The sequence below is a fragment of the Zonotrichia leucophrys genome, chromosome 17 (assembly GCF_028769735.1).
Source record: "Zonotrichia leucophrys gambelii isolate GWCS_2022_RI chromosome 17, RI_Zleu_2.0, whole genome shotgun sequence".
NCBI classification, from domain to species: Eukaryota; Metazoa; Chordata; class Aves; order Passeriformes; family Passerellidae; genus Zonotrichia; species Zonotrichia leucophrys.
This window is the reverse complement of record NC_088186.1, coordinates 3,546,139-3,571,926: the sequence shown is the minus strand read 5'-3', so window position 1 is coordinate 3,571,926 and position 25,788 is coordinate 3,546,139. Positions and strand designations below refer to the sequence as shown.

Here is a 25,788-nt window from a genome sequence, read left to right as displayed (position 1 = left end):
TACTCCATTTGCACCTTGCAGTTCATTGTCCCATCCCAGCTTTAGCCCAGGCAGTCCCACCCTGCTTGTTTTTCTCTCTCCAGCCCATGTTGTTTGTGCTCCTGGGCTGAGATTTGGATCATCTGTCCTTGGTCCCCAGCTGGAGCAGGAATTGTTTTGTCTCCCTGCTCTGTGCAGGAGCATCCCCTCATATGAAGCTCAGACCAACACACCAAAGTAGCACAGAATAATATAATATATCTAAAAAATATAAAAGCTAAACCAGAGGCATCATTTCCTCCTAAAGCATCAACACAAGCAGGGGTGTGCTGCTGAAGGGGCTTTCACAGAATCATCAGGGTTGGGAGAACCCTTCAAGAACATCTGGTTCAACCTGAACCCAGCACCAGCACCCCTCAGCCATGTCCCCAAGTGCCAGATGGGTTTTGCTCAATCTTGGGCTGGGACTGGAGAAGGGTGGGTGCCCCAAGGCCTTTCCCACCAGGAAAGAAACATCTCCCAAGGGACAATCCAACAGGTTTGCCCTCAGAAGTGCCAACAATTTGGACACAAATGCTGCCCCCACCACGTGGGGCCACATCCTGACAGCTTCATTCCCCTAATGAAGGGGCTGAGCATTGCTGCTCCTCCCCTTCCTGGTGCTCCATAGCACAAGCCCTTCTCTACTCCAATTTCTGGTTTTGGGAAAAAAAAATAGGAACTATTCCCACATCCTGGGGGCACCCAGAGAGACACCTTGACTCCAGAGCTCTGGGGGATGCAGCAGAGTTCCTCAAACCCAACAACCGTGGCAGTATTACAACATCAACACGGTCCAGCAGTCTGTTATTTATTAAAACACATTCTCAGTGCATCTCTGAGAAACACCAGAGGCTGGCAGCTTTTATGGAGAGCAGTAAAGCACGAGGATCAGCCTCTCCTGGAGCAGCCCAGCTCCTGCAGGGCCCTATGGATGTTGACATCTCTGCTTTGCACATCTTGATCCTCACCTGTCCCCACCTTGTGAAAATACACACCCTCCCTGTGCTTAAAACAGGGATTGGGATGATTTTAGCCAGTGGAAAGCTCAGGACACACCAAATTCAGGCAATAAATTCAGCATCCCAGGCGTGTCACGGGCAGACGGAACAACTTGAGCAAGGAAAGCCAGATCACCTCATTCCTCACAAAGAAAAGCAATTTACTCCTTCAATAAAAGCAGCAGAGTCTGAGAGTTACCCGTGGGTATCAGAGCCTGTGATCTACTGCCTGGATTAGGAGATTCATTGACAGCTCTGGGGTTAGGAAAGGGATTTCAGCCGCCCTTCAGAGGGAACACCAGCACGTGCAATTACTGTTATTAGGATGGATGCAACCAGCTTTGGGCTGGCAGCCTCTTGCCGAGCCAGAAAAGCTGATAATGAATAAAGCTTTTCATATCTGAGGCAATTTCAGGCTAAAACAATGCTGGCTGAGCTCTGCCTCACTCTGCTGAGCACTGACACCCACCCAGGCAGGCAGCAGCCGTGCCAAGGAGCAGCTCCCAAAACTGAGGGAATGGTGCCAGGATCCTGCCTTGGAGTAGGGGAAAATGAAGGATAAATCCATAAAATTACAGCATGTTTGGGGCTGGAAGAGACCATAGGCACAAATAGTTTGTGATGCCCCAATAGATGACATGCAGCAGGTCCTCCAAGCTGAGGAACCCTGCACTCATCCCTGCAGTGACACTGAGGAAGCCCTGAGGGATTTCAGGGCCACTGAAGAGCCTCTCCAGCCATAAAAGCTGCTGTGGGGAGTTGATGAGCTTGTACCAGCCTCAGGAATTCAAGGACAAACCCTCATGACAAACCCACCACAGCAAAACTCCGTCCAAACCACGCTGAGGAAAGAGCCAGAACCACCAGGAACAGCAAAAGAAAGAGCAGCAAGGGATAGAAGGAGCTAAAATAAGACAACCAAGAGACAACCCCAAATTTCCAGCCCTGTGACCAGGGTAAAGAGCCAGAAGATCTCAGAGCCACCACAGGTCCAAGATGGGAGATTTGCAGGGACTCTGAGGCAGCTGTGAGGCTCCAGCCCATCCCAATCCCCACTTTCTCATCCTCACTCTGCACTCACAGCTATAAATACACAACTCCTTCAACCAAACCCCTCATTCTGTCAGAGAGGACAAGCAGAACCCTGAATTTGCAGCACATCTGGCAGGTTTAGGTTTCAGGGTGAGGGAGTGCAAGATGTGCAGCTGGAGGACTCGAGATCTTGCAGGGTTTTAATTTCTCAGATTGGACTTGGATGGAGACACAAATCTGGAAATAGCAGAAGCTTTTTCCCATCTATTCTTCTTGGGTGTTACATTCCCTATTCCAAGTGGAATTTCTCATGCTCTGATCCTAAGAAAAGTGACCAGTGTGATCTTAGAAATGGCACAAGCAGGACATGTAAAAATCAATAGGAGTGACACACAAGGGACAGACACATTTACAGGCACTCTGGCTCAAGTGCCCTGCACCACAGAGCCATTTATTTGAGGGGCTGTCGTGCCTGCTTTGTCCAACATAAAAATAATGAGAAAAGTGGCAGCTCACTCATCATTTCACCTTGGCTCCTGTGCTCGTTACTTTTTTTAATGCATTTGAGAAATTCTGCTGATCACAGCACTATTTTGGAAAATGTGAGAGGGGCAAGAAGTGAAAGGAGCAGGAGAAACTTCAGCAAGAAGCTGAGCCCAGAAGAGGCATCACTGGAGAAACTGTGGCCTAGCAGATCTCCTTCCCCTCTTCTCTAGGATGGAAAGGTTGGGAATACACAATTATCCCAATAAATTTGTTAGGGATAAATTCCCAGTGAGCTGCTCAAAACAAGAGCAGGGGACATCAACATCAATCTGTGGGACAAAGCTCTCCAAGGGTAGGGTTTGGAGGGGACCTGCTTTGCCTGAAACACTTTTTTGGTCCTTTATGCAACACCTACAACTCCTCTCCTCACAACAAATTATCTTCAGAAGAGAAAACAAAGGTAAAAGTCATGCAAATTAAATGTTTCACATCAAACCATTCACAGAACCTCTGCCTGACTCTGAATTCTTCAAGCAGCCAACAAAGAACCCAAAACCTGCCCTGTGCCATCTACCTAATTGTGCCACTGCAGAGGAGAAGATTCAGCATAAAGAAGGCTCTGGGGCTGCAAAGAGGGCCAGGATTAATCACTGCCATAAATTTAATGAGACAAAATAACTGGAGAGAGCTCAAGTGGCAGCGGAGAAAATTTAGGTGAGATGTTAAATATAACTCTGAGGTACCAGGATGGTTTGGAGCAGCTGAAAGAGCCATAAAGGGGGATGGAAAAGCAGTTGGCAGGGCAGCAAGGTGGATAATTGCCTCCTGCCATCAGCTGCCAGCAGCCACAGCCATGTGGGAAGCAGCAGCTCCCCTCCCCAGGGACCTGCAGGAGCATCCTTGGGACAAGGGTCACTGACAATCCCTGATCTGAGGACAGAGGATGAACCCACACACTGCTGCTGCAGCAAAACCCAGCTCATTTCATGGACAAACTCCCCCCAAATGGCTGCAGGAGCATCCTCAGGACAAGGGTCACTGACAATTCCTGATTTGGGGGCACAGAGGATGAATCCACACTGCTGCTATTGCAAAACCCAGCTCATTTCATGGACAAACTCCCCCCAAATGGCTGCAGGAGCATCCTTGGGACAAGGGTCACTGACAATCCCTGATCTGAGGACAGAGGATGAACCCACACACTGCTATTGCAAAACCCAGCTCATTTAACCCCAAAACACCTCCAAAAGGCTGCAGGAGCATCCTCAGGACAAGGGTCACTGACAATCCCTGATCTGGGGGCACAGAGGGTGAACCCACACTGCTGCTATTGCAAAACCCAGCTCATTTCATGGACAAACTCCCCCCAAAAGGCTGCAGGAGCATCCTTGGGACAAGGGTCACTGACAATCCCTGATTTGGGGGCACAGAGGATGAACCCACACACTGCTGCTGCAAAACCCAGCTCATTTCATGGACAAACACCCCCCAAATGGCTGCTCTGGGGTCTGGCAAAGGGCAGGCTGGAATAAATCAGGCAGCAGAGGCCAATTGTCCCTTTCCAGCCCCTCACAGCATCGATCAGCAGCACTTGCAATGCAAGCAGCCCCTGCCATCTGCCCAGGCTGGCTGCAAGCTGCCATCTGGCCCCGGGCACAGCAAACCGAGGGGCCAGAGGGCTGGAAACAGGGAATTTGAGAACTTCCCAGCTCCCCTGATAGCTTTTTAGCTTCCCTTCCCCTTCCCATCACCAATTGTTCGGGGTTTTTTTTTTTTAACTAAATAGCTGTTTCCAGGCAATTATGCGCCTTGATCTGTCTGGAGCTGGGATTAATCCCTGCACCACCCCAAAGGTGAAAGCACAATGGGGTCAGCAAGGCTTAAACACCCTTTAAACACACAGAACCCCATGATTTCACACACAGCTTGTTCCTGCAGCCCCTGTCCAGGCCTGGGTTTTGTCCCACAGCTCCTCCCTGCTGGGAGAGCTCTCAGGATAAAGGTTCTACTCTTTAGAGCATCATGGGGGCAGCAGGGACGAAGCCTGGTTCCTTCTGTTCCCCAAATCAGCACCTCCATCACAAATATATTCCTATTTTAAAGGCTCTGCAGCACTGGAATTCAAAACCTCAACCAAACTACTCCAACTCAAGCTGAAATGGAGCATGCTGGCATTCTCCAAAAAAATACCTCATTTACCACCCCCCAAAATGCCTTGTTAGAACCAACTGAGAGCTTATCCTGAGCTTTTTCTCCAAAGAGAAAAGGCTGAGGGGTTCTCAGGGAGTTTTTGGGGTTTTTCCAGCTATGAGGGGATTCTGACACTGTTTTGAAGGCTGTGTTTCCATGCACAGGGAGGACAGGCTTGCATGAGAGAATTTGTGCAATCCCTGCTCATTTCAACATGTCTTTCCCCCAAAGTCCTAAATAAGATGTAAAAAAGAGGATTTTGAAGAGAAAGGGAAAATGAGGAAAGTTAAATTTGGAGATCTGGAACAGAACAGGGAAATCAGCTGAAATAAACCTCCAAGTTATCTGCTGGGCATCACAGCCCCTCTGACCAAGGGACAGTTCGGGAAGTTTCCATCTGGACACCTTGTCCCCAGCAGACTGGAACAAGGGAACCAGTCTGGGAACCCATTCCCAGCACCAAACAACCAATAAAACTGGGAACTCAATCCCAGCACCAAATAACCAAGGGCAGCACCCCAAACCCACTCTCCTTTCCAGGCCAGCACTGCCGTCCCCACCAACACTCGTGTGAGAGTCCCCACACAAATCTCTCTCTAATTAAAAGCACATCTATGTGTGAGAAACAGGAATTTTAAACCCCAATATTAAAGGGATTTTGAGAACTTTCGGAGAGGGGGCACAAAAAAATGCTATTCTTGAAAAGATCCCTTTCTGAGTTAAAATTTTATTAAACTGCAGCTGCTGGGAGCCAACAGCAAGCAGGGAATTCCAGGGCACTCCATTCCCTCTGCTGGTAATTTATGATTTACTTTTGTAATAACTGAAGCCATAAGGAACTCATTGGATTAAGGAGCCTTATTATTTATGTTGTGGAACAATAATATTTAACTGCATAAAGCCACACATCCAGCCATGCACTCCATCCCTCCATATGAGGCAGACAGAGCCCTGGCTCGATGGGAATGCTGCCATTGAATTCCAATAGTGCCTGCAGTTCAAGGTTGATTTTAAAAGCCTGTTACATCACCACCACAGGCACAAAAACCAGATAAACACACACAGAGACAGCAGCAGCATCACCCAACGTCCCACCAAGGACAAGCAGGACGGGTGCCATGGCAGGATGTGGCTGCCACAGCCCTGGAAATGTCCAAGGCCAGCTTGGATGGGGCTTGGAGCCATGTGGGATAGTGAGAAGTGTCCCTGCTCATTGCAAAGGGGTGGAATCAAATGGTTTTCAAGGTCCTTTTTCAACCCAAATATTTTCTGATTGCCCCAGGGCCAAAATCACACATGGGGGTGCAGCTCCAAAAAATGCCATGGAGGGAATGAGTACCACACTCCCTTGGATCACCTCAGAGGATGAAGGGTTTTGGGATTTAGGAGGCGTTTGGGATCCTCTGGGTTTGGCCCCTTTCACCCCACACCAAGCCACTCATCAGCTCAACCTGATTAAAAGTGACATCTCCCAGGGTTTTCCCACCAGAAAAAGATGGACTTTTGTCAGAGCACAAAAATCTCCTGGCCAAAGGATCAAAGCAGCCGTGCTGGCTCTCCCAGCCCTGCTGTCAAACTTTATCTGCCTCTGCTGGAAAAGCCACAGGAGCTTTTCCCTCAGCCCTCCCAGGAGGAGAAGGTGAGGCCACTCACTCTGCCAGCTCCTCCAGGCTCCGGTACACGTCATCGTCATTCTCCGTGGTCTCCTCCGAAGGGAAGGGCCTGGCAAGGGAAGGAATGACAGGGTTAGATTTTATTTTAGTGCCTCACCCCTCACAGCAGAGCCCCTGAGCTCAGCCCAGCCCTGAGCATCACGCTGAGCAGCACAGAATGTTCACTGCAAAGCTGGTTTGGTCCCAGCCCTGCTGCTTCCCCAGGGCACAGATGGCAGGGATGCAGGTGGGGAGGCTGCTGGGCACACAGGGCAGCACTTGGGCACCAAAATGAGCAGCTGCATGGGCTGACAGCACAGCACCTCAGGGACCATGTGGCTGAGCCTTTCTGCTGAGCTGGTGCTGCACAGACAGCTCAGGAATCTTAATTCCAGCCTGGTGTTGGATTTGCTGGGATGGAGACATTCTGCAACCTTTCCACCTGTGAGCTCCTTCTCTGCTCAGGAATCTTAATTCCAGCCTGGTGCTGGATTTGCTGGGATGGAGAAACACCTTCTGCAACCTTTCCACCTGTGAGCTCCTTCCCTACTCAGGATTCTCAATTCCAGCCTGGTGCTGGATTGTGGGATGAAGAACACCTCTCCTCCAGTTTCCACCTGTGAGCTCCTTCTCTGCTCAGGATCCTTAATTCCAGCCTGGTGCTGGATTTGTTGGGATGAAGGAACACCTTCTCCTCCAGTGTTTTCACCTATGAGCTCCTTCCCTGCTCCTTCCCTACTCAGGACTCTTAATTCCAGCCTGGTGTTGGATTTGCTGGGATGGAGGAACACCTTCTGCAACCTTTCCACCTGTGAGCTCCTTCCCTACTCAGGATTCTTAATTCCAGCCTGGTGTTGGATTTGCTGGGATGGAGGAACACCTTCTCCTCCAGTGTTTCCACCTGTGAGCTCCTTCCCTGCTCAGCCAGGTTCTGCAGTGCCTCTCTGGAAGCATCTCCCAGCAATGCCAGTGGAATGACTGAGTCCTTATGAACCCCAGGATTCCTCATCTTAACAACTTTGTGACAGCTGAAAAAAGTTAAAACCCCTGGAGATGAGGGAAAGGACACCAAAAGGGCAGAAAGAAAGGAGGGGAGAAAGCAGATTAAAGGAGCGAGGGAGGGAGTGGGGGGAATGCAAGAATTCCTTGGCTCATTCTGAAGCAATAACCAAATAATGTATGAGGGAGATGAGAAATACTGTTTTAATTAAAGCCCACGTATTATTGCTGGCACAGGGCCAGGCTGGGCTGGGGCTGGAGCATCCCCATGGGCACAGGGACAGCACAGGGACACAGAGGGGTGGCAGCAGCTCTGCCCATCCCTCCTGGGCATCCTGGAGGGCAGGTGGGGCTCCCCAGGCTGGAACCACTGTGGAGGAGCAAAGCTGGCCACATCTGAACCTGCAACTGCCCTCAGGAGCAATTCCCTCCTCTCCCCTCCCTGCCCATGATAGATTGCCTCTCCTGAAAGATTTAATACGTGGCCTGGTTAGCCCCTGAATTTGCTATTTCTGGATGCTTTCACTGGCATTAATTTGCTTTCTCTCCCTTGCTACACCTCAGCCTTCCTCAGGTGAGCAGCTCCACTCCAAGCAGTTTGAAATAGAGCTGGGACTTGCAGTCAGCTCAGTTAAAACCATGACCAGGAGGGGAAAGAGCTGTGCTGAGCCCAGCCATGGAGCAGGACAATTCCAGCCATCCCAAGGTGTGTCCATGGCCAAAGTGGCAACACAGGAGGGAGGAAGGCAAGGGATGTAAAGCTCTGGCAGGAATACAGAACTCAGAGGTGACTTCTGGTTAAATATCATTTGTCACAACAACAATAAAAAATCCACCACAAGGCACGACCTCCTTTCCCCCACATGCATTTTCTGCTCTTATTCTCTGAGTGTTTCCTTCCCCAGTGCTTGCCACACCAGAGAAAAAGGAGTAAAACAGCCATAAAAAATATTAAAATCACATGGACACATGTCCAGCCATAAATCTGGGCTTGAGGTGTAATTGGCTCCTGTGACACAGCCCCCCATGTAAGACAAGGAACAGAAAAGGGAGAAAAATGTTTTCTAATCAGAATTTCATGGGGATGCAGCTGCCCTGGCCCTCCCAGCTTCACCTTGAGTGCTGGTGAAGGGCCAGAGTGAAAGTCAGGGCAGGGGAGGAATTAATAACCTGTGTCCCTGCAGTGGCAGCTAATGGCTAAATAAGGACTCCGAGAATGCAATTAGAGGGAGAAGTCACACCAGGGTGAGGGTTACTAAATGGACCATCCAAAACCCAGAGCTGAAGGGCAGCTTTTGGGACAAAGCCTTGGACTTTTCCTTTGTTCATCCCTTGCTCTTCCCCAGGAGTTCTAAGTGCAACAACACAATTTAATTTAGCTCTACCAACAGCCACTATTTGAAATATCTCCCTACTTTTGACTTAAGCTCCCTTACACACCCATTTAGGTTCTTTTTTTTGACTCTGAACACACCTGAGCTGGCTGCAAAATCAGATTTGATTTTGGCAGGGACAGAGTGGGTGAGAGGAACTCTGCTCTCACTCCCACCCCATCAAGGCAACACACAGAAAAGCCAGCTGGGAGATCTTTTAAGGCAGCATTTGTCACCAGCACAGGGTTTTTCACTCAGAACCATCCCACAGGTCCTGCCCTTGGTCCCAGCCATGCAGGGAGCAGCATCTCCATCCAGGTGATGGTGCTGCACCTTCCCCAGCCATGAGCTCCCCAACAGCAAACACCTGCTTTGGGACCAATCTCTGTGTCCTTTTTTTTTTTCTTTTTTTTGGTAAAATGAGTAAAAATGTTGTCAGTCAAAAGAAATAAAAGCTCTGGATTCCCTGGGAAATTGTCCAAAACCTCCAGGCACATTGCAAATCCTTATGTAGAGCTGGGAATGCCCAACAGCAATGAGTACTGTGAGTCCACTGAAACCCAACAGGTCTGCAGAGACCCCAGTTTATTAAAATTCATTTGAAAACGTCTCTTATTTCATATCTTTAGCTGAGCACCAGCTTTTTTCCCTCCATCACCATGCAAAAGCACCTGCTGAGCCACTCATCCTCCCAGGGCTGCTGCCAGCCCCACCCTGCTCAGATGAAAAGGAAAAGCCCCCAATACATCAAACAGAGCTGGAACAGGCTCTTAGGAGATAATCAAGCTCCCAAAGTCGACTCCTGCCCAGACAGACCCCACAGCAGTGCACAGCACCACTGCAGAGATCAAAGCAGGGAAGGGAAGCGGGATCGATCTGATGGGTTTGTTTAGGGCTGAAAAGGGAAGAAAGGACCGAGCAATTTGTTCTGGAGTTTGCAGTGAGCTGCTCCTCTGGAGGGCAGGATTACAGCACACGTTGATGCCAAGCACCCCCCTGATCTTACAAAACATTTTTTGGTCATTTCTGGATCTCCCAGAGGACACAGGCAGAGCCAGCCACAGCACATCACCCACAAGGACAATTAATTAATATTTCATGAGGCACCTCATGCAAAAAAACCCTCCCTTGCTCTCAGGTTGCCCTGTGATCCCTCCCACACCCCATCCTCACCATCCACCCTGCCCAGGGAACCTCTCAGCCCTGCCTGGCTGCTCATTGCTCTGAATTATTGAACGGGAAGAGCCAGGTAGGCTGCAATTCTAACAGCAATAAACAGGAGGGTTTGTTTATTTATTTATGAGCATATTTCAGCATCTGGGCTGCCTTGTCCTAGCAATAAAGCCAGCTCCTCACCTCTGCAGGGAGCAGAGGGGCAGGGATGAGGCAGCAGCTCCAGTCTGATCCTTTTGTACAGCAGCACCTTGGCCTCAGAAAATAAACCCACGTGGGACAGAGCAAGGAGGACCCAGCGTGGTTTATTTACCATTTTTCCACTCTCCAGTCTGATTTCTTGGGGTCAAACACCAGCCCTGGGAACAGCAAGCTTGGTGAGAAGCAGAGAGGGGGGAAATGTCCCACTCCATCCCAAGGAGCTGCTCCCAATGGAGATGGTTTGCCAGGCAAGGAAGTTTTCCTGACTTGTGCAAACCCCCTGAGGAGTGTAAAGGAGGTGATTTATCCCTTCCTGGAGGGGGATTCCACCCTGCCAGCACCAGCAGGATGATCTGCCCGTTTCCCTGAGCCCAGGGATAACACTTGGGTGTTTTGCAGAGCAGGTGGAGTGTGTGACAGCCGGGAAACCTGAGCTGCTCCCATCTGCTGTCCCTTCTGCGAGCCATTTCTGCACTAATGGCAAGGAGCAGAGCCTCAAGCTGGTGCAAAGGAGCTCCTGCAGCTCTGCTGGGATGGACAGGGCTGCGCTGGATCCTCCTGGCGCAAAAATATTCCCGTGGTGTGGAGCCTGAAACCGCACCCTGCAGGATTTCCAGCACCCCTGGTTGGGTGTGCAGACCCCCTGATATCCCTGCTTTGAAGGCAATGCACAGAAATCCCACAGGACACTGATTTCACCAACATTTTAAGCTTCAGGCTGTGTTCCCATGGGAGTTTGGGAGTGGGGTTCTCAGCCCCACACCTCCCATACTTCCAGAAAAGTTCTTCTGTCCCACTGCTGAGATTTAATGCTGCTTCAATCCCAAAATTTGGGATTTTTTGGTTGTTCCCAGCACATTATTTTGGTAGCTCCAACATTCCCCTTTTCTTTTTTCCTCCTTTTTTTTCTCCAGGAGGACGAGGCACTGGGGTCACCCCATTCCTGTGCCCTCAGTTCTGGAACCCTGAGCACTCCTGGAGCTGCCCAAAGAAAATCAGATATCGTTCCAAGACTTTTACACACCACAAAAAATGCTCCCCTTGTTGGCTTAATGGAATTAGGCAGAATAGTTTATATAAAAAGCAGCATTAATTTACCAAGAGGCGACTGGGGAGCTGACCAGGCACCAGCAAAGAGCTGACCTGGAGCTGCCCCTCCAAAATTTGGTTCCCACCTGTGAAAAGGAGCAGCACCAGGCAATGATCCTGGTCCTGTGAGGTAAAACCACCCTATTAATGCCCCCAAAATCCATTTTTATAAATCAGAATAAAAGCAATTCTCCCTGTGCAGAACAAGACCCATCAGAGCATACCAAAAGCTGCTGAATTTAATTAAAATCACACTTTTCTGTTACATTACTCATCTCTGGAAAGAAGCACCTCACGGGGAGCCAAATTTTAGACACATCCTCTGAAAAATTACAGTTTGCTTTCATTTGTGGTCTGGAAGTTGCAGAAATTCTTGCACGATGAATTCTGATGGAAATTCAGCAGGGAAAGAGTGAGTTACATCACCAGCTAACAAAGATGATGATGATGATGATGATTTTGCAGGAGAGCACTCAGTGCAGTGTCAGCACCCAAGGGTGAGCTGCAGGCCCTGCTTTATCCTCAGCTCCAATCTGAACTGAGCATTTCTGGAGATGAGAAGACAAGAAGATAACAGCTCACAGAATTTTATGTTTCGACACATTATCGCGTTTTTAAAAAGCCCTCGTGTACCAATGCCTCACTCCAGCATGAGAAATGATTTTCTCCACACTGAAGAGAACAGATGGATAAAATCAAAAAGGGAATCCAGAAATGTCTTTCTTGAAAAGAAAGGAATAAAAAAGATCCAAACTCTGTGGGGTAACAGCACAACCAACCAGCAGGGAATGACTGGCCCAGTAAAGACCTGGGATGCATCTCACCAACAACATCCACTGCCTCACACTGGAAAACACCTGAAATCATGAAATCCCCATTTTTAACCTGCAGCAAAGCAGCACAAGGAGATCTTTCAGCACTCTGAGTTTTCCTGCTGTACCACCCTGTGAAACGTGTGCCAATAAAAAGAAATAACTACCAAAATGAACCTTTCTGTTTGATTCCAGCACAAGATAAACCCTCTTGCAGCACAAACCAGCTCCAGACAGCCCATCCTGAGGGACACCAGGAATCCCTGCCCCAGAGAGCTGCAGAGACACCTGGGCTGTCCAGAGCATCCAAGTGCCCATCTCCAGGCACATTTATCCTCATCCCCCAGTACTGGAACCTCCCAGGTCCCCTATTTCAGAGCCTGGAGCCTTCTCCATCCTTGGAGCATCCTTGGGGGCAAGAGCTGCATTTTGGGGAGGTGCTGGAAAGGTCCCACAGGGCGGGCAGTGACACAGGAGGAGCCTGAGGGAAGCACCAGTGACACAGGAGGTGACCCCAAAGCCCAGCAAGCCCCAGCTGAGCCCAGCTCATCAGAGCTGAGCTCATCAGAGCCGTGCTCATTAAGCAAAGCTGCTGCTGGGGAGGGACAGAGAAGCTGCCTTTGCTTTGTGAGCAGATGCTGGTGGGGTGACCTCAGCATCTCCCCAGCCTACAAAGCAGGCATGCAGCAAAACATGTCAGGGATTTTTTTCTTTTTTTCAGGCTCTCTGTGAGGATATAAACTTGCCAAAAAAAAAAATCTGTTAATGTTTGTTTTTTTTTTTTTTTTTTTCCTAAAGTGGGAAAGGAGCTGCTTTTCAGCCAAGGATTCTGCTTATCAACAAATGGAGTTTTATGGTGAATCCTAAAGGTTTGGTAGGGTGAGAAGAAACAATCCCCACCTGGTCTCCTGCTTGTGGGGCTTGTGCTGAGCCTCCCTGAGTCTGTACCAAAACTGGTCCCAGTTCCAGGAGAGCTCTGCAAAACCAGCAACTGCACCCATTTCCAGACACAGATCCTCCCACAGCCTTCTCCATCCATTTTATAGCAACACTTAAAGTGTGTACAAGGAAAACACAACGGCAGTAAAAGAATAATGGGCCGAGTGCAATTCCAGAGAGCCCTTGGCAGGGAATAAAACAGGCCTTGTAAAACCAACCTTCAGGAGAAGAGGAGCCCTGACAACCTCCCCATCAGGAGTCACTTGAGGACTTAATTGTCAGTGCCTTTAATTGCTTGCCATTTTCACACCCAGCTGGATCTGCCTCCCATCCCCAGGGGAAGGGGGAGCAGAGACCAAATCTGATCTGCAGGAAGCCTGAGGATGCTGGAGAATCACTGCAAAGGCCATAAAATATCTTCCCCATCTCCCTTCTCTCCTTCAGGACAGCGAGGGGAACATCCTGATCAGCTCCAGCTTGTGCCACCACATCTTCTGCAACATGTGGGGTTTGATGGTGGGATTGATGCTTCAGTTTTCAGCTTTTATATTTTTCAGATTCTGTGCTGCTTTTGTGTGTAATTCTGAGCTTTATATCAGGGGATGGTGAGCTCTCCTCACAGAGCAGGGAGACAAAATTCCTGCTCTAGCTGGGCACCAAGGACAAATGATCCAAATCTCAGCCCAAGAGCACAAACAATAGTGGAATGAAGAAAGAAAAACAAGCAGGATGGGACTGCATGGGGTAAATCTGGAATTGGACAATGAACTGCAAGATGCAAATGGAGCAGAACTGATCAAAGTGAGACCCCATGAGTGGTCATGCATTTTGGGACCATTTTGGTTTTTAACTGCCTTTTATTAACTGTGGTGCCTTCTGAGGAGAGTCACTGAGAGGTTCAGTTCATAGAGAAAGGATTTACTCAGATTTAGGGCCTCCACAAAGGCCTCTGAACACTCAAACCCCTTCCTGTCCTCAGCTGGGCTCTGCTGTGCACACATGAAAAATGCATGCAGGCAGCACGAGCCAATATTCCTGAACCTCCTGCTTGGCTTGCAGAACTCTGCTTCCAGGAAAAACACAGATCTCAGGGAGATGAATAAACACGTGCCCCCTGCTCTGCTCAGAGCTCCCTTTCAGCCCCCAGAGCACGAGGAGGATGATGGAGCCCAGAGGACGCCAGGATGTGCCACAGGCAGCAGGAACAGCCGTGGCTGTGGCAGGAAAGTCTTAAGGGAAAACAGGAAAAAAAAAAGCTTTAAAAATATAATTATAATCCTGGTTTATTGGGACCTGCAATAAGAAGTCTTGCTGTCCTCCAGAGAGCTGAGTTTGCTCAAGAAAACTTGGAAAGAAAACGCAATGAAAACTCGGGAAGGGAATGAAAATTCTGGCTCCAAAGGCCAGGAGAAGCTTTGCACGACATCCCTGTGCAAAGAGCAAGCTGCTGCAGGATCCTGCAGGCTGGCTGGGAGGTGCCAGCCAGCGTGGGAATGGGGTAATGGAATTAGGGCTGCAGTGGAAAATCCTAGCTCGATAATAAAGGCTCCTTGTTCAGGGATGGAGCACAGTGGAACTTCTCCCTGGAAGTGTTGACAGTCCTCCAAAGAGATGGAGAGAAGGATGAGAACCAATAACAAATAAATCTCCTCTCCTGAGCAATGATTTTTCAGATTCTGTGCTGCTTTGGTGTGTAATTCTGAGCTTCACATGAGGGGATGGTGAGGAGAGCAGGGATTCCCTTCACAGAGTAGGGAGACAAAACAATTCCTTCTCTAGCTGGGGACCAAGGAAAAATAATCCAAAATTCAGGCCCAAGAGCACAAACAAAGTGGGATGAAGAGAGAAAAACAAGAAGGATGGGATCTGCTCTTTGTCCCTGTGTAAAACCCTTTGGGACAACAGGGGGATCAAAATCTCAGCAGAAAATCCCCAAATTATCCAAATCTCAGGCCCAAGAACACAAACAACGTGGGCTGAAGAGAGAAAACCAAGAAGGATGGGATCTGCTCTTTATTATCCCTGTGTACAACCCTTTGGGACAGCAGAAGGATCAAAATCCCAGCAGAAAATTCCCAAATTATCCAAATCTCAGGCCCAAAGAGCAGAAACAATGTGGGCTGAAGGGAGACAAACAAGAAGGATGGGATCTGCTCTTTGTGACTGTGTACAACTATTTGAGACAACAGGGGGATCAAAACCCCAGCAGAAAATTCCCAAATTATCCAAATCTCAGGCCAAGAGCACAAACAACATGGGCTGAAGAGCGAAAAACGAGAAGAATGGGATCTGCTCTTTGTGACTGTGTAGAACTATTTGGGACAAAAGAGGGATCAAAATCCCAGCAGAAAGTTCCCAGCCCATCAGCACAGAGCCTGCAGAGCTCTGCTTCCTGCAGGATTTGTGCAAGCAGCCCTGGGATGGGGACAGGGCAGGCACAGGATGGTCACAGCAGGGCTGGAGCTGCAGCTGCTGCACATTGGGCACACTGCAAATAAAACACTGCATTCAGGATGGAGATTTTGCCCTGGTTTTGCTGCTTGTTTCTTGGAATAAGCACTGTCATCTCCACAGAGCTGCGCTGATAGCTATCTGCAGGACTCTGGGAAACTGGGCTCCTCTGCCAAGGCTCCTGCAGCCAGAAATTATTAAGACAGAAAGAGTGGATTTCTTTTTTCACACTGAACAGCACACAAGATTGATTTTTATTTTTCTCCACGCCATGAAACTTGTTCAAGGACAAGGAGCAGGCTTTGGGATTTATTTCACTGTTAATTTGTGTGATCCTGATTCTCAGGCCCCTAAAACAGGGATTGGAGCAGAGCCACATTCATGCTGTGGGACTGAACACCATGCAATCCACCCAGCATCCAAATTTCACTGTATTTACCGTGGTTTTAAGCACTGTGCCTAAGCCAACAAGATTTTTCCCACTTCCAAGGGAAGCATCTTCACTGGGAGAGGGAAGAGGATGGACCCAATGAGCTGATGTGAGCAGTCCCTTCAGGGAGCCAGAGCTGCTGCTGGTTCCCACAAGATTAGATTAATTCAGATTCATTCATTGGAGATTAGTTTCTGCCATTGAGGGGTTTGTGATGGTGCAGCAAGAAATCACCTAATTTAAAGGAAAGAAGATGCAGCAATGGACAAAGCCAGGGCTCTGTGGCTGCAGGGGACAGTGAGATGGGAGGGAACACTCCCAGGAGGGCATTTTGCTGGAATTACAGAATTCATTTCCAGTCTGTTCTATTTTCCAGCTAAAGGAGTGACAGCATTGTCTGTTCCTGCAGAGCTGGAGGAGAAACGGGGTTAACACACAGGAAAACAGGGTTAGAAGCAAAGGCTCATAAGCTCTGTGCTATTCTTGTGTAATTACGGTGCCAAAGGCTTCCAAGATAAAGGATTTTAGGGGGAACTGTAAATGCCAGTTGTAAAATGAACGAGAAAAAGCCACATACCCACAAGAACAGCAAAATCCCTTGTCTCCACATCCCAGCTCTGCCAGCCCTCACACAACCAACAGGGGCTCAGCAAAGCTTCCCAGGGGATGGAGCTCCATCCTCTGAGCTGGATCCAGGACCCCCTCCCTGCCTTGGGAAGGGCTTTGCCAGGGGTCACACCTGGAACCCTCCCAGTGACGCCCCAAGATTTAAACCCAGCTACAGAAATGCTGTGATGGCCCTGCCAAGGGGATGAGGAGGACTCCATGGATGTCAGAAGGCTAATTAATTACTTTATTATACTATATTATTTTATCTATTATAATATTATACTATATTACACTATATTATAATATTATAGTGTGATGTAGTATAATATTATAATACTATTATAATATTATTATATTATAATTATTTATTATTATTATTATATTAGAATATTTTTAGTAGTAGTAGTAGTATATTATATGGTATTATTCTATTTAAAACTGAACCTGCCATGCACTCAACCTGCACACAACTACCCAGAATCTCGTGACTGTCACCCACAGTCCTGACACACTTTTGGCCCTGATAGGCCAAGGAAACAAAACACCATCACTATCAGAAGACTAATTAATTACTTTATTATACTATATTAGTCTAGCTATTATAATATTATACTATATTACCATATTATAATATAATAATAAAATTATTATTATTACTACTACTAATAATAATAATAATAATAATATTTCTATCTAAAACTGAACCTGCCAAGCACTTAACCCTGCACACAACTGCACAGAATCTTGTGACTGTCCCCCAACAGTCCTGACACACACACACACTCTTGGCCAAGGAAACAAAACACCATCACTGTGGGTAAACAATCTCCATGCTGCATTCTACTTTGGCACAAACACAGCCACAGCAAATGATAAGAATTGTGTTTTCTTCCTCTGAGGTTCAGAGAATGTGAATCCCAGAAATATTCTTGGGAAGGATTGTGCCTCGCTTTTCTCTGTGAAGGGCAATGTGGGGCTGCACCCAGCCCTTGCCAAGGCACTGCAGTTTGTGCACATGAATCCCCCAGCCTCCAAACCCCTTGGATGTTCCTTTCCCTTAAAACAAAAACCACTGCAGGACTCAGGGCTATCACCACAACAAACAGCCCTTAACTCACAGCACATCTTCCTCCCCCAGACCCCGGGCCCTGCCTCTCCCCCAGCCCTGCTGGGATCTGTGTTTAACAGATGGGAAGGCTCTGAGCTGGTTTTACACGTGAAAAGCTGTTCCCCTCCAGCAATCTCAGCACAGACAAGGCAGGGAAAATATGTTCCAACAGTGGGAATGGTGGCAGGGGTGGGTGGCAGGGCTGGGAGTGGGGCAGGGATCCCATCCTTCCCTTCATCCTGGCTGTGCCTGCCTTGGGATGCACCACAGATCCCCACCAGAACAGCAGCAGGACACGTGTGGAGAAAATCCAATGTGTTCTGTAGCTGGAGGGGTGAAAACAGAAAACAGACACATTCCCTCCCCAGAAAAACGAGCAGAGGTAATTTAGGCTGCAAACTCATCCCTGTTATAGCCGTGGCCCTAATGAGATGTTCCCAGATTAATAATACAAATGCACTCTAACAAGGAAAAGCAATTGCAAAGCAATTTTGCAGGGAGCTGAACAAAGAGCAGGATAACAGCTCTGCTTAATAGGGGCTGTCTGCTGCTGTTAATTCCTTCTGCACTGCTCCCTCAGAGGAGGAGCAGGCAGCACAGCCTGCAACCCCACACCAAGATGTGCTGTGACACAGCCAGGGGACATTTCCCAGTTGTTTGGGGCAGAAAGGTCCCTGGGCTCTCCTGCACGGGGGACACTGGGGTGATGCCACAGCTCCTGAGCACTGCTGGCTTTCTTGGGATCCCTCCTGGAGTTGAGCAAAACCTCCAGACAGAGATAGCAAAACTCTCCCTGCTGCCCTCCCCAGCATGAAAAATTCCTCATGTTTTCACTTATTTCATCTGCATCCCAAAGGTACCTTGGTGTCTGTTTAACCCCATTATGTGCAGCTTCTGAAGAGTGTGATGTGATTAAATACAAGGAATATGGAGAGATGTTATTTTTTAAGGTGTCATATGGAAAGGATCTTACCTAATTTCTTTTGGTTTGAGCAATGCTGTGGAAGGAGAGCCTGGATACTGCAGACAGCAAAACTCTCCCTGCTGCATTCCCCAGCACAAACAGTGTACACAATTCCTCATATTTTCACTTATTTCATCTGCAACTATTCCTACCTGCATTCCAGAGGTGTCTGTTCAACCCCATTATGTGCAGCTTCTGAAGAGTGTGATGTGATTAAATACAAGGAATATGGAGAGATGCTATTTTTTAAGGTGTCATATGGAAAGGATCTTACCTAATTCCTTTGGTTTGAGCAATGCTGTGGAAGGAGAGCCTGGATACTGCAGAGATCACCTGGAAATGAGAGAAAAAGAGGCTGGAGTGCTTACTGAGGACACAGGAAGGTTTGGTGGGAGCCCAAGGACCCCCAGCCTGGTGCTTGGAGCTGGGATGGAAATGTTCCAGTCCCCCCTGAGTGTCACAGTGTCACCATCAGCACCCTGCTTTAGCTTCCACCACTGAGCACAAAAGACACTGAACCCTCAGGATATTACTGAACAGCTTCATCTGAGGAAATTCCATCCCCACACTCATTTAATGAGCCCAGACCTGCCCTGACAGGTTTTATGCAACACTAAGAAGCGTTCAGAAAACCCTCTTATAGTTTGTGTTTTATTACAAAAGGATTACAACTCCTTCCGTGGCTCTCCTCACACAAAATGATCTTATTGAGGCAAAACTTGCCAAGGCTGAACAGCTCTGGCTTCTTGCAATTCAATAAAGATGCATCATCAGTTTGTCAGAGGTGGGTGCAGACCATCGCCCTTTTCTGGCAGAAAACAGCCAGGAGTGATTCAACACCAAAATATTCTCATCAGCACTGCAATCAGAAGCAATAAAACCACCAGGATTTTCAGAAAAACTCCCATTTTTGATGGAAGTTTTAATTGCTAAGGGGAATTTTCAATGAAGAGGAACAAAGGATGGGTTTGAGCTGGATTTAAAGTGTGTTTTACCCTTGTTCACATTCACCATTTCAAAGCTGGGGTGATAAAAACAAAGCTGTTATTTTTGGGCTGGTTTCCAATCTCCTGGGATGGGACATGGATAAAGGGCTCCAGGTGTACAAACCCAGCCCCTGGGGGCTGCTGCTGCCTGGGGCTGCCCTGCATCCAACCCTTTATTCAGGAATTTTACTTTGGGATGCTCCTCTGCTTTGCTGAGCCACCTCCACACCACCCACCAGGGACCACAACCCTGGATTTTCTCCTGGGATGAACTCAGAGCCACATTTTTATCCCAGGACATCAATGAGAGCATCATCTCACACCATCGTTTCCCTCCACGCCTTTTTGCAACTTTCATCCCTCTCATTTTTCATGTGCCATGAATGCCAGCCTGGCTGTCAGCTGCTGGTGTGGAGCCAAAGCCAGGGCAGCAACCAAAAAACTGGGAAATCACCCGAAAAAAGTGGGGGATTTCCACATGGAAAACAGGGAACAGAACATCCCTGAGAGGCTCCAGGGCTCAGAACACCTCGAGTGGTGCCTGGAACACCCAGCCCAGACAGGGCACAGAGATGGAAACTCCCCTGGCACTCCCAGCCCTGCTCCAGGGGGCTGAAAATAGCACCAGGGAAATCCTAGAGTGACTGAATGAGTCTCTCCATGCTCTATTTTTAGCCTTTTGAAGTAAAAATCCAGTTTATGAATCAGACAGTGCCACCGCGGGGTTTGACTTCCAGGGAAATGGAAGAGAAAAGTTCCCAGTTCTCCTCCCCAGCACGGCTCCCTCTGCTCTGTGCTCAGCCTGGCACATCAAACCTGGCTCTGCTTCCAGTGAGGGGCCAGCACAGCCCAGTGGGGATCCCAAATCCACTGATCCCAAATGTACAGATCCCAAATCCAGTGATCCCAAACCCCAAGATCCCAAATCAACAGATTCCCAAACCCACACTCAGGTGAGGAAGTGAGGAGCCAGCACAGCCCAGTGAGGATCCCAAATCCATGGATCCCAAACCCACTGATCCCAAATGCACAAATCCCAAATCCACTGATCCCAAATCCATGGATCCCAAATCCACAGATCCCAAACCCACACTCAGCTGAGAAAGTGAGGAGCCAGCACAGCCCAGTGAGGATCCCAAATGTACAGATCCCAAATCCAGGATCCAAAATCCATGGATCCCAAATCCACTGATCCCAAATCCATGGATCCCAAATCCACAGATCCCAAACCCACACTCAGCTGAGAAAGTGAGGACCCAGCACAGCCCAGTGAGGATCCCAAATCCACTATCCCAAAACCACACTCAGGTGAGGAAGGGAGGAGCCAGCACATCTCAGTTGGGATCCCAAATCCACAGATCCCAAATCCACATTCAGCTGAGAAAGTCAAGAGCCAGCACAGCCCAGCGAGGATCCCAAATCCACGGATCCCAAATCCATATTCAGGTGAGGTAGGGACGAGCCAGCACAGCTGAGTTGGGATCCCAAATCCACAGATCCCAAACACACGTTCAGGTGAGGAAGTGAGGAGCCAGCACAGCCCAGTGAGGATCCCAAATCCACACTCAGGTGAGAAAATCAGGAGCCAGCACAGCTGAGTGAGGATCCCAAATCCACAGATCCCAAACCCACAGATACCAAATCCAGGGATCCCAAATGCACACTCAGCTGAGAAAATGAGGAACCAGCACAGCCCAGTGAGGATCCCAAATCCACGGATCCCAAATCCACGCTCAGCTGACAAAGCCAAACCACCCAGTGTGAGGGACCAGGCACAAAAAAGCCTCCTTGAAGCACCTCCAGAAGGGCTGTCCCAATATCAGGAATATTTTTCTGTCCCAATATCAGGAATATTTTTCTGTCCCAATATCAGGAATATTTTTCCCAACATCTTCTGAAAGCAAGACAAGCCCAGTGCCAGCCCAGCTCCTCACAAACCCCAGCTCCCAGCCAGGGAAGCGTTTAGGATCAGTAATCCTCTCAATTTCTACAGGATTAAACAACATTATTAAAACTAACTCAGCCCTTAAGTGTTTGCTAAACTGTGTCTCATTTTGCCCTGTAAAAAACTTCTTATTTGCAGGCAAACCCAGGCCTGATTCTGGCTCAGGTTAGGTCAGGATCTGTCCCACACCCACAGGGCAGCAGGAGGGTCCCTGATCCCAGCTGAGGCTTTTCCCTGCTCCTGGAATGCCAGGACACACCAAAACAACTCAAACAGATATTCCAACCTGAATTTTGCTTTGCCTCTGAACACTTTGAACACTTTGGGCAATTTTGCCAGGGCTTCACCACCCTCACAACCAGGAATTCCTTCCCAATATCCACCTAACCCAAATCTCTGTCAATTTAAAGCCATTTCCCCCAAAAGTCACTCTCCAAGTGATTTGAAGATGTTGTTTGGAAAACTGTTCTCTTATCTGTGCATTTTTCTTCAGGAGATTTGGGGCCGTGGGTTTTAACACCAGGGGCTTATGCAGATTATTGCTATTATTATTACTTTTTCACCTATTTCTCAATGCAATTTCCTCCCTGAAAACTGCATTCAGCACACAAAATTACCATAAAAGCTATATATAACATCCCAGTGACAATAAGGTGGCAGGAATATAAATAGGAATATAAAGGTGCCACATGCAGGTGGTGCACAGACACTTTTCTCTACCAGTGACCTGCAAAGGCTTCATGGGGACATTTCTGGTGGTTTTGCCATGACAAGTGAGGGATGCCCTTCACATTCCTGAAATTCCAGTGAGTTTTTGTATTTATGGTTCAATCCAAGCACCCAGCTGATCATTTACTGACCAGAGAAATCATTGCTGCAAAACAACAGCACCACAAAGTCAGGCATGAGCCCTGCAGGTGAGTTCAGGTTTAAAAAAGCCCCTGAGTTCTGCACTGCATGGGAAAAAGAATGAAAGAAAATAAAAATAAAATTATCAATAGAAAATAAAAATAAAATTATAAATAGAAAATATAAATAAAATTATAAATATAAAATAAAAAATTTAAATAAAATTATAAAATAAAACTAAAACTAAAAAGATAAATAAATTAAGAAATTAGGAAATAAACATTAAAATAAATAAAATAAAACAAAATTTAAAAATTAATAATAAATAAAATAAAAATATATATAAAATAAAATAAAATAAAATAAAATAAAATAAAATAAAATAAAATAAAATAAAATAAAATAAAATAAAAATCAAGACTCAAAGTGGGTTTCTCACACTCACTGGTCATTTCGGAAAACAACAAAATGATTAAAGATTTTTGAAAAGAATTTTTAAAAACCCACAATAGCCACACTACTTCAATAAAAAATTCACCACTTTTCTTCTTTACTTCCAACACTTTCTTTTAGGAATTACAGATTTTAAAATAAACCAAAGCCAAATAGAAAATAAATTATTATGTTCACTGCTCTTCTACTTCCTCTGGCATTGTTTATGGCTGATGGTATCTTCGAGCATCTAGAAAACTCTAAAATAAACTTTTTTTTTTTATTTGAAAAAACAAACTGCCCCAGCTGGGCTGGAGAACACTTTGCATAGGAGGAACTTTCCAGCTCTGGGCACTGCAGGGAGCAGGAATGAGCTGAGGGCTCACAGCCAGCACTGAGCATTTCCAGAACAGATTTCCTTCTAAACAAACCAGGAGCTCTGCCCAAAATTGATAACTCTGGGCAGAGATTTCTCTGTGCCACCTCTGCCCATGCCCTGCCATGGAGAGGGGTTTGCACAGTTTGCAATTCCAGGGAGTCATTTTCTGCTTTGCCCCTGAACTCAGAAAGGGCAGAACCAAATCCTCAGGCCAAACATCCCCAGCCTCAGGCAGAAACTTGACCCCAAAATCAGAAATAAACTGATGGTATCTCTGAGCAACCAGAAAAATCTCTCAAATAAACTCTGTCAGGTCTGAAAAAGCAAAGCAGCTTGGCATGGGAGGAAGGCAGAGAGCACAAACCACAACCTGCCTGCTCTGGATCAGTCATTGTCTGGGGCATAACCTGCGAGGGCTGATGTCTTGTGAAAGCTGAGCTAGAACAGAAGCTGGGCAGAGTTAAAGAATAAATTAGGGATTTATTAAAAGGATTTCCTCAATGGATCCACCTTGGGCAGCACAAGAGCCCAGCCAGGGCTGCACCCATGATGAACCAAAATGGTCCCAAAATGAACCCAAGATGAACCAAAATGGTCCCAAAATGCACGATGGCTCACAGGGTCTGTCACTGGGATCAGTTCTGCTCCATTTGCACCTTGCAGTTCATTGTCCCATTCCAGCTTTAGCCCAGGCAGTCCCACCCTGCTTGTTTTTCTCTCTCCAGCCCACGGTGTTTGTGCTCCTGGGCTGAGATTTGGATCATTTGTCCTTGGTCCCCAGCTGGAGCAGGAATTGTTTTGTCTCCCTGCTCTGTGCACAGAGCTCACCATCCCCTGATATGAACCTCAGAATTACACACCAAAGCAGCACAGAACCTGAAAAATAGAAAAGCCAAACCCTGAGGCATCATTTCCTCCTAAGGCATCAACACAACCAGGGGTGTGCTGCTGAAGGGGCTTTCACAGAATCATCAGGGTTGGGAGAACCCTTCAAGAACATCTGATTGAAGCCAAAACCTGAGGGACCAACCCCAAGCCAGCCCTTTTCCCTGGACACAGAGCAGCCAGGACTGCTGCTGCTGCTGCTTCAGCATCCTGGGAATTCACTGGAGAATTCCTTCAATCCCATCCCCTGATGGCAGCTGAGCAGAGCATCAGCCCTGGCTGGGCAGGAGCAATCGGCCATGGTGTGATGCCTTCCTGGGCTGCCAAGGGTGGGCACAGCCCCATGAAAGGATCCAATCAGATGGATTTTCCTACAGCCACCCTCCCAAACCAGCCCACATCCACCCAGCTGCCTGCTGAGGATGAGGCTGCTCAATAATAACTGGTTTGGACAATTGGTTTGAGCCCTTCCAGTGCCTGCCTGGGTGATTTCCCCAGTGGCTCCACTTCACCTGCCCAGATGTGCCACAGCTTCTCCTCCCACTCCCTCTCATGCCAGGTGTGGTGTTTGCTGGCATCCAGCTTCTGGAGAGGTGCCAGCTGAGCTGATTTGTGCTGATACAAATTTGATAAGGATTTCAAATCAAAGCCAGTGGGGTTTTCCTGTGATGGCACATCCAGGCTTCTGTATTTACTGCAACAGATGGGGAAGTCTGGGCATGGCAAAGCCTCTTCCCTCCTCCAACAAACACCAGGGATCCTTCCCTGTCACTTCCATTTGCTTTATTGCTGGTCCCAGAGCTCTGGCAGCTCCTCCTCTTCCCCAGCCCCATTAGCTGTAAAGTGCTTGAATGGGCTTTTAAAAAAACACGTTATTAAACCATCACTATTTTGCATTAAACCCATGATTTGGCCACATTACGTGCTGGGGATGCAAATATTAAATCACTGCTGATTTCCAGGGGGAACAGGACTCATGTAGGATTTTAACAGTTTCATTTTGGGCTCTTTGGGGCTGGCATCATGTCTAAAATCATGAAGCCTTTCAAGTGTGAGCAGTCACTGCAAAACCAGCACCGTTCCCTTACCAGGAGGAGCAAAGAACAATTCAGGTGGATTTATGGCTACTGCTAGAAAATCTCTGCACTCTGTCACACCACCATAAGTTATCCAGGTGCACACCCCACATCCTCCATATTTAAGACACCAATTTGTCTTTTCCCATCACAGACCAGCTGAGGAAGGAAGGGAACACTGCCACACATTTTTGGTGTCCCTAAACCACGATGTCTGTGTGTAAGAGGTGTCCATGTCCTGTGTCCCCACCTGGCCAGGGCAGGTCCCTCACCTTCCCAGGACACAGAGAAGACCCAAAAGCAACAAGAGAAGAAGACAAAGCAGCCCAGCACAGAGAAACAGCCACAAACCAGCCCAGCCACAGCCCTGCTCAGCTCCAAACCCAGGAATTAATGCCCTGAAACTCCAGTGCCTGCTTTGTGCTGCTGAGTTCCTCTAATACAGCAGCAATAAAGAGTTATTCTGCTCCTTAATGGGCTCTCTCCTCCACTGAGCCACTGCCTCGTTCAGGACTTTTATTATCTCTATGTGATAGCAGCGAGGAGCTGCCTTTGATGGGACTTTAAAAGCCTCAGGGGGGGAAACCCAGCAGCTTCTCAAGTGAGCCAACACCAAAATCAACACAGATGAGCTGGGAAAGAGCCTCGAGCTGAGCGGGGCACAGAGATTGATCTGATGGCCCTGGAATAGCAGGAGCAGTGAGCTCAG

General features: G+C 47.8%; 1 protein-coding gene across 5 annotated transcripts in view; it reads right to left on the bottom strand.

Annotated features, from left to right (window-relative positions):
- VAV2 (vav guanine nucleotide exchange factor 2) overlaps nt 1–25,788 on the bottom strand; it is a 128,007-nt gene that overhangs the window by 29,747 nt on the left and 72,472 nt on the right. For all 5 annotated transcript variants that reach the window (XM_064727476.1, XM_064727480.1, XM_064727477.1 and 2 more), the window contains exons 3-4: nt 18,802–18,860; nt 6,381–6,449 (exon numbers count right to left, since the gene is read on the bottom strand). In XM_064727476.1, the coding sequence (XP_064583546.1) occupies nt 6,381–6,449; nt 18,802–18,860 (128 nt within the window). The remainder of the gene's footprint in view (nt 1–6,380; nt 6,450–18,801; nt 18,861–25,788) is intronic.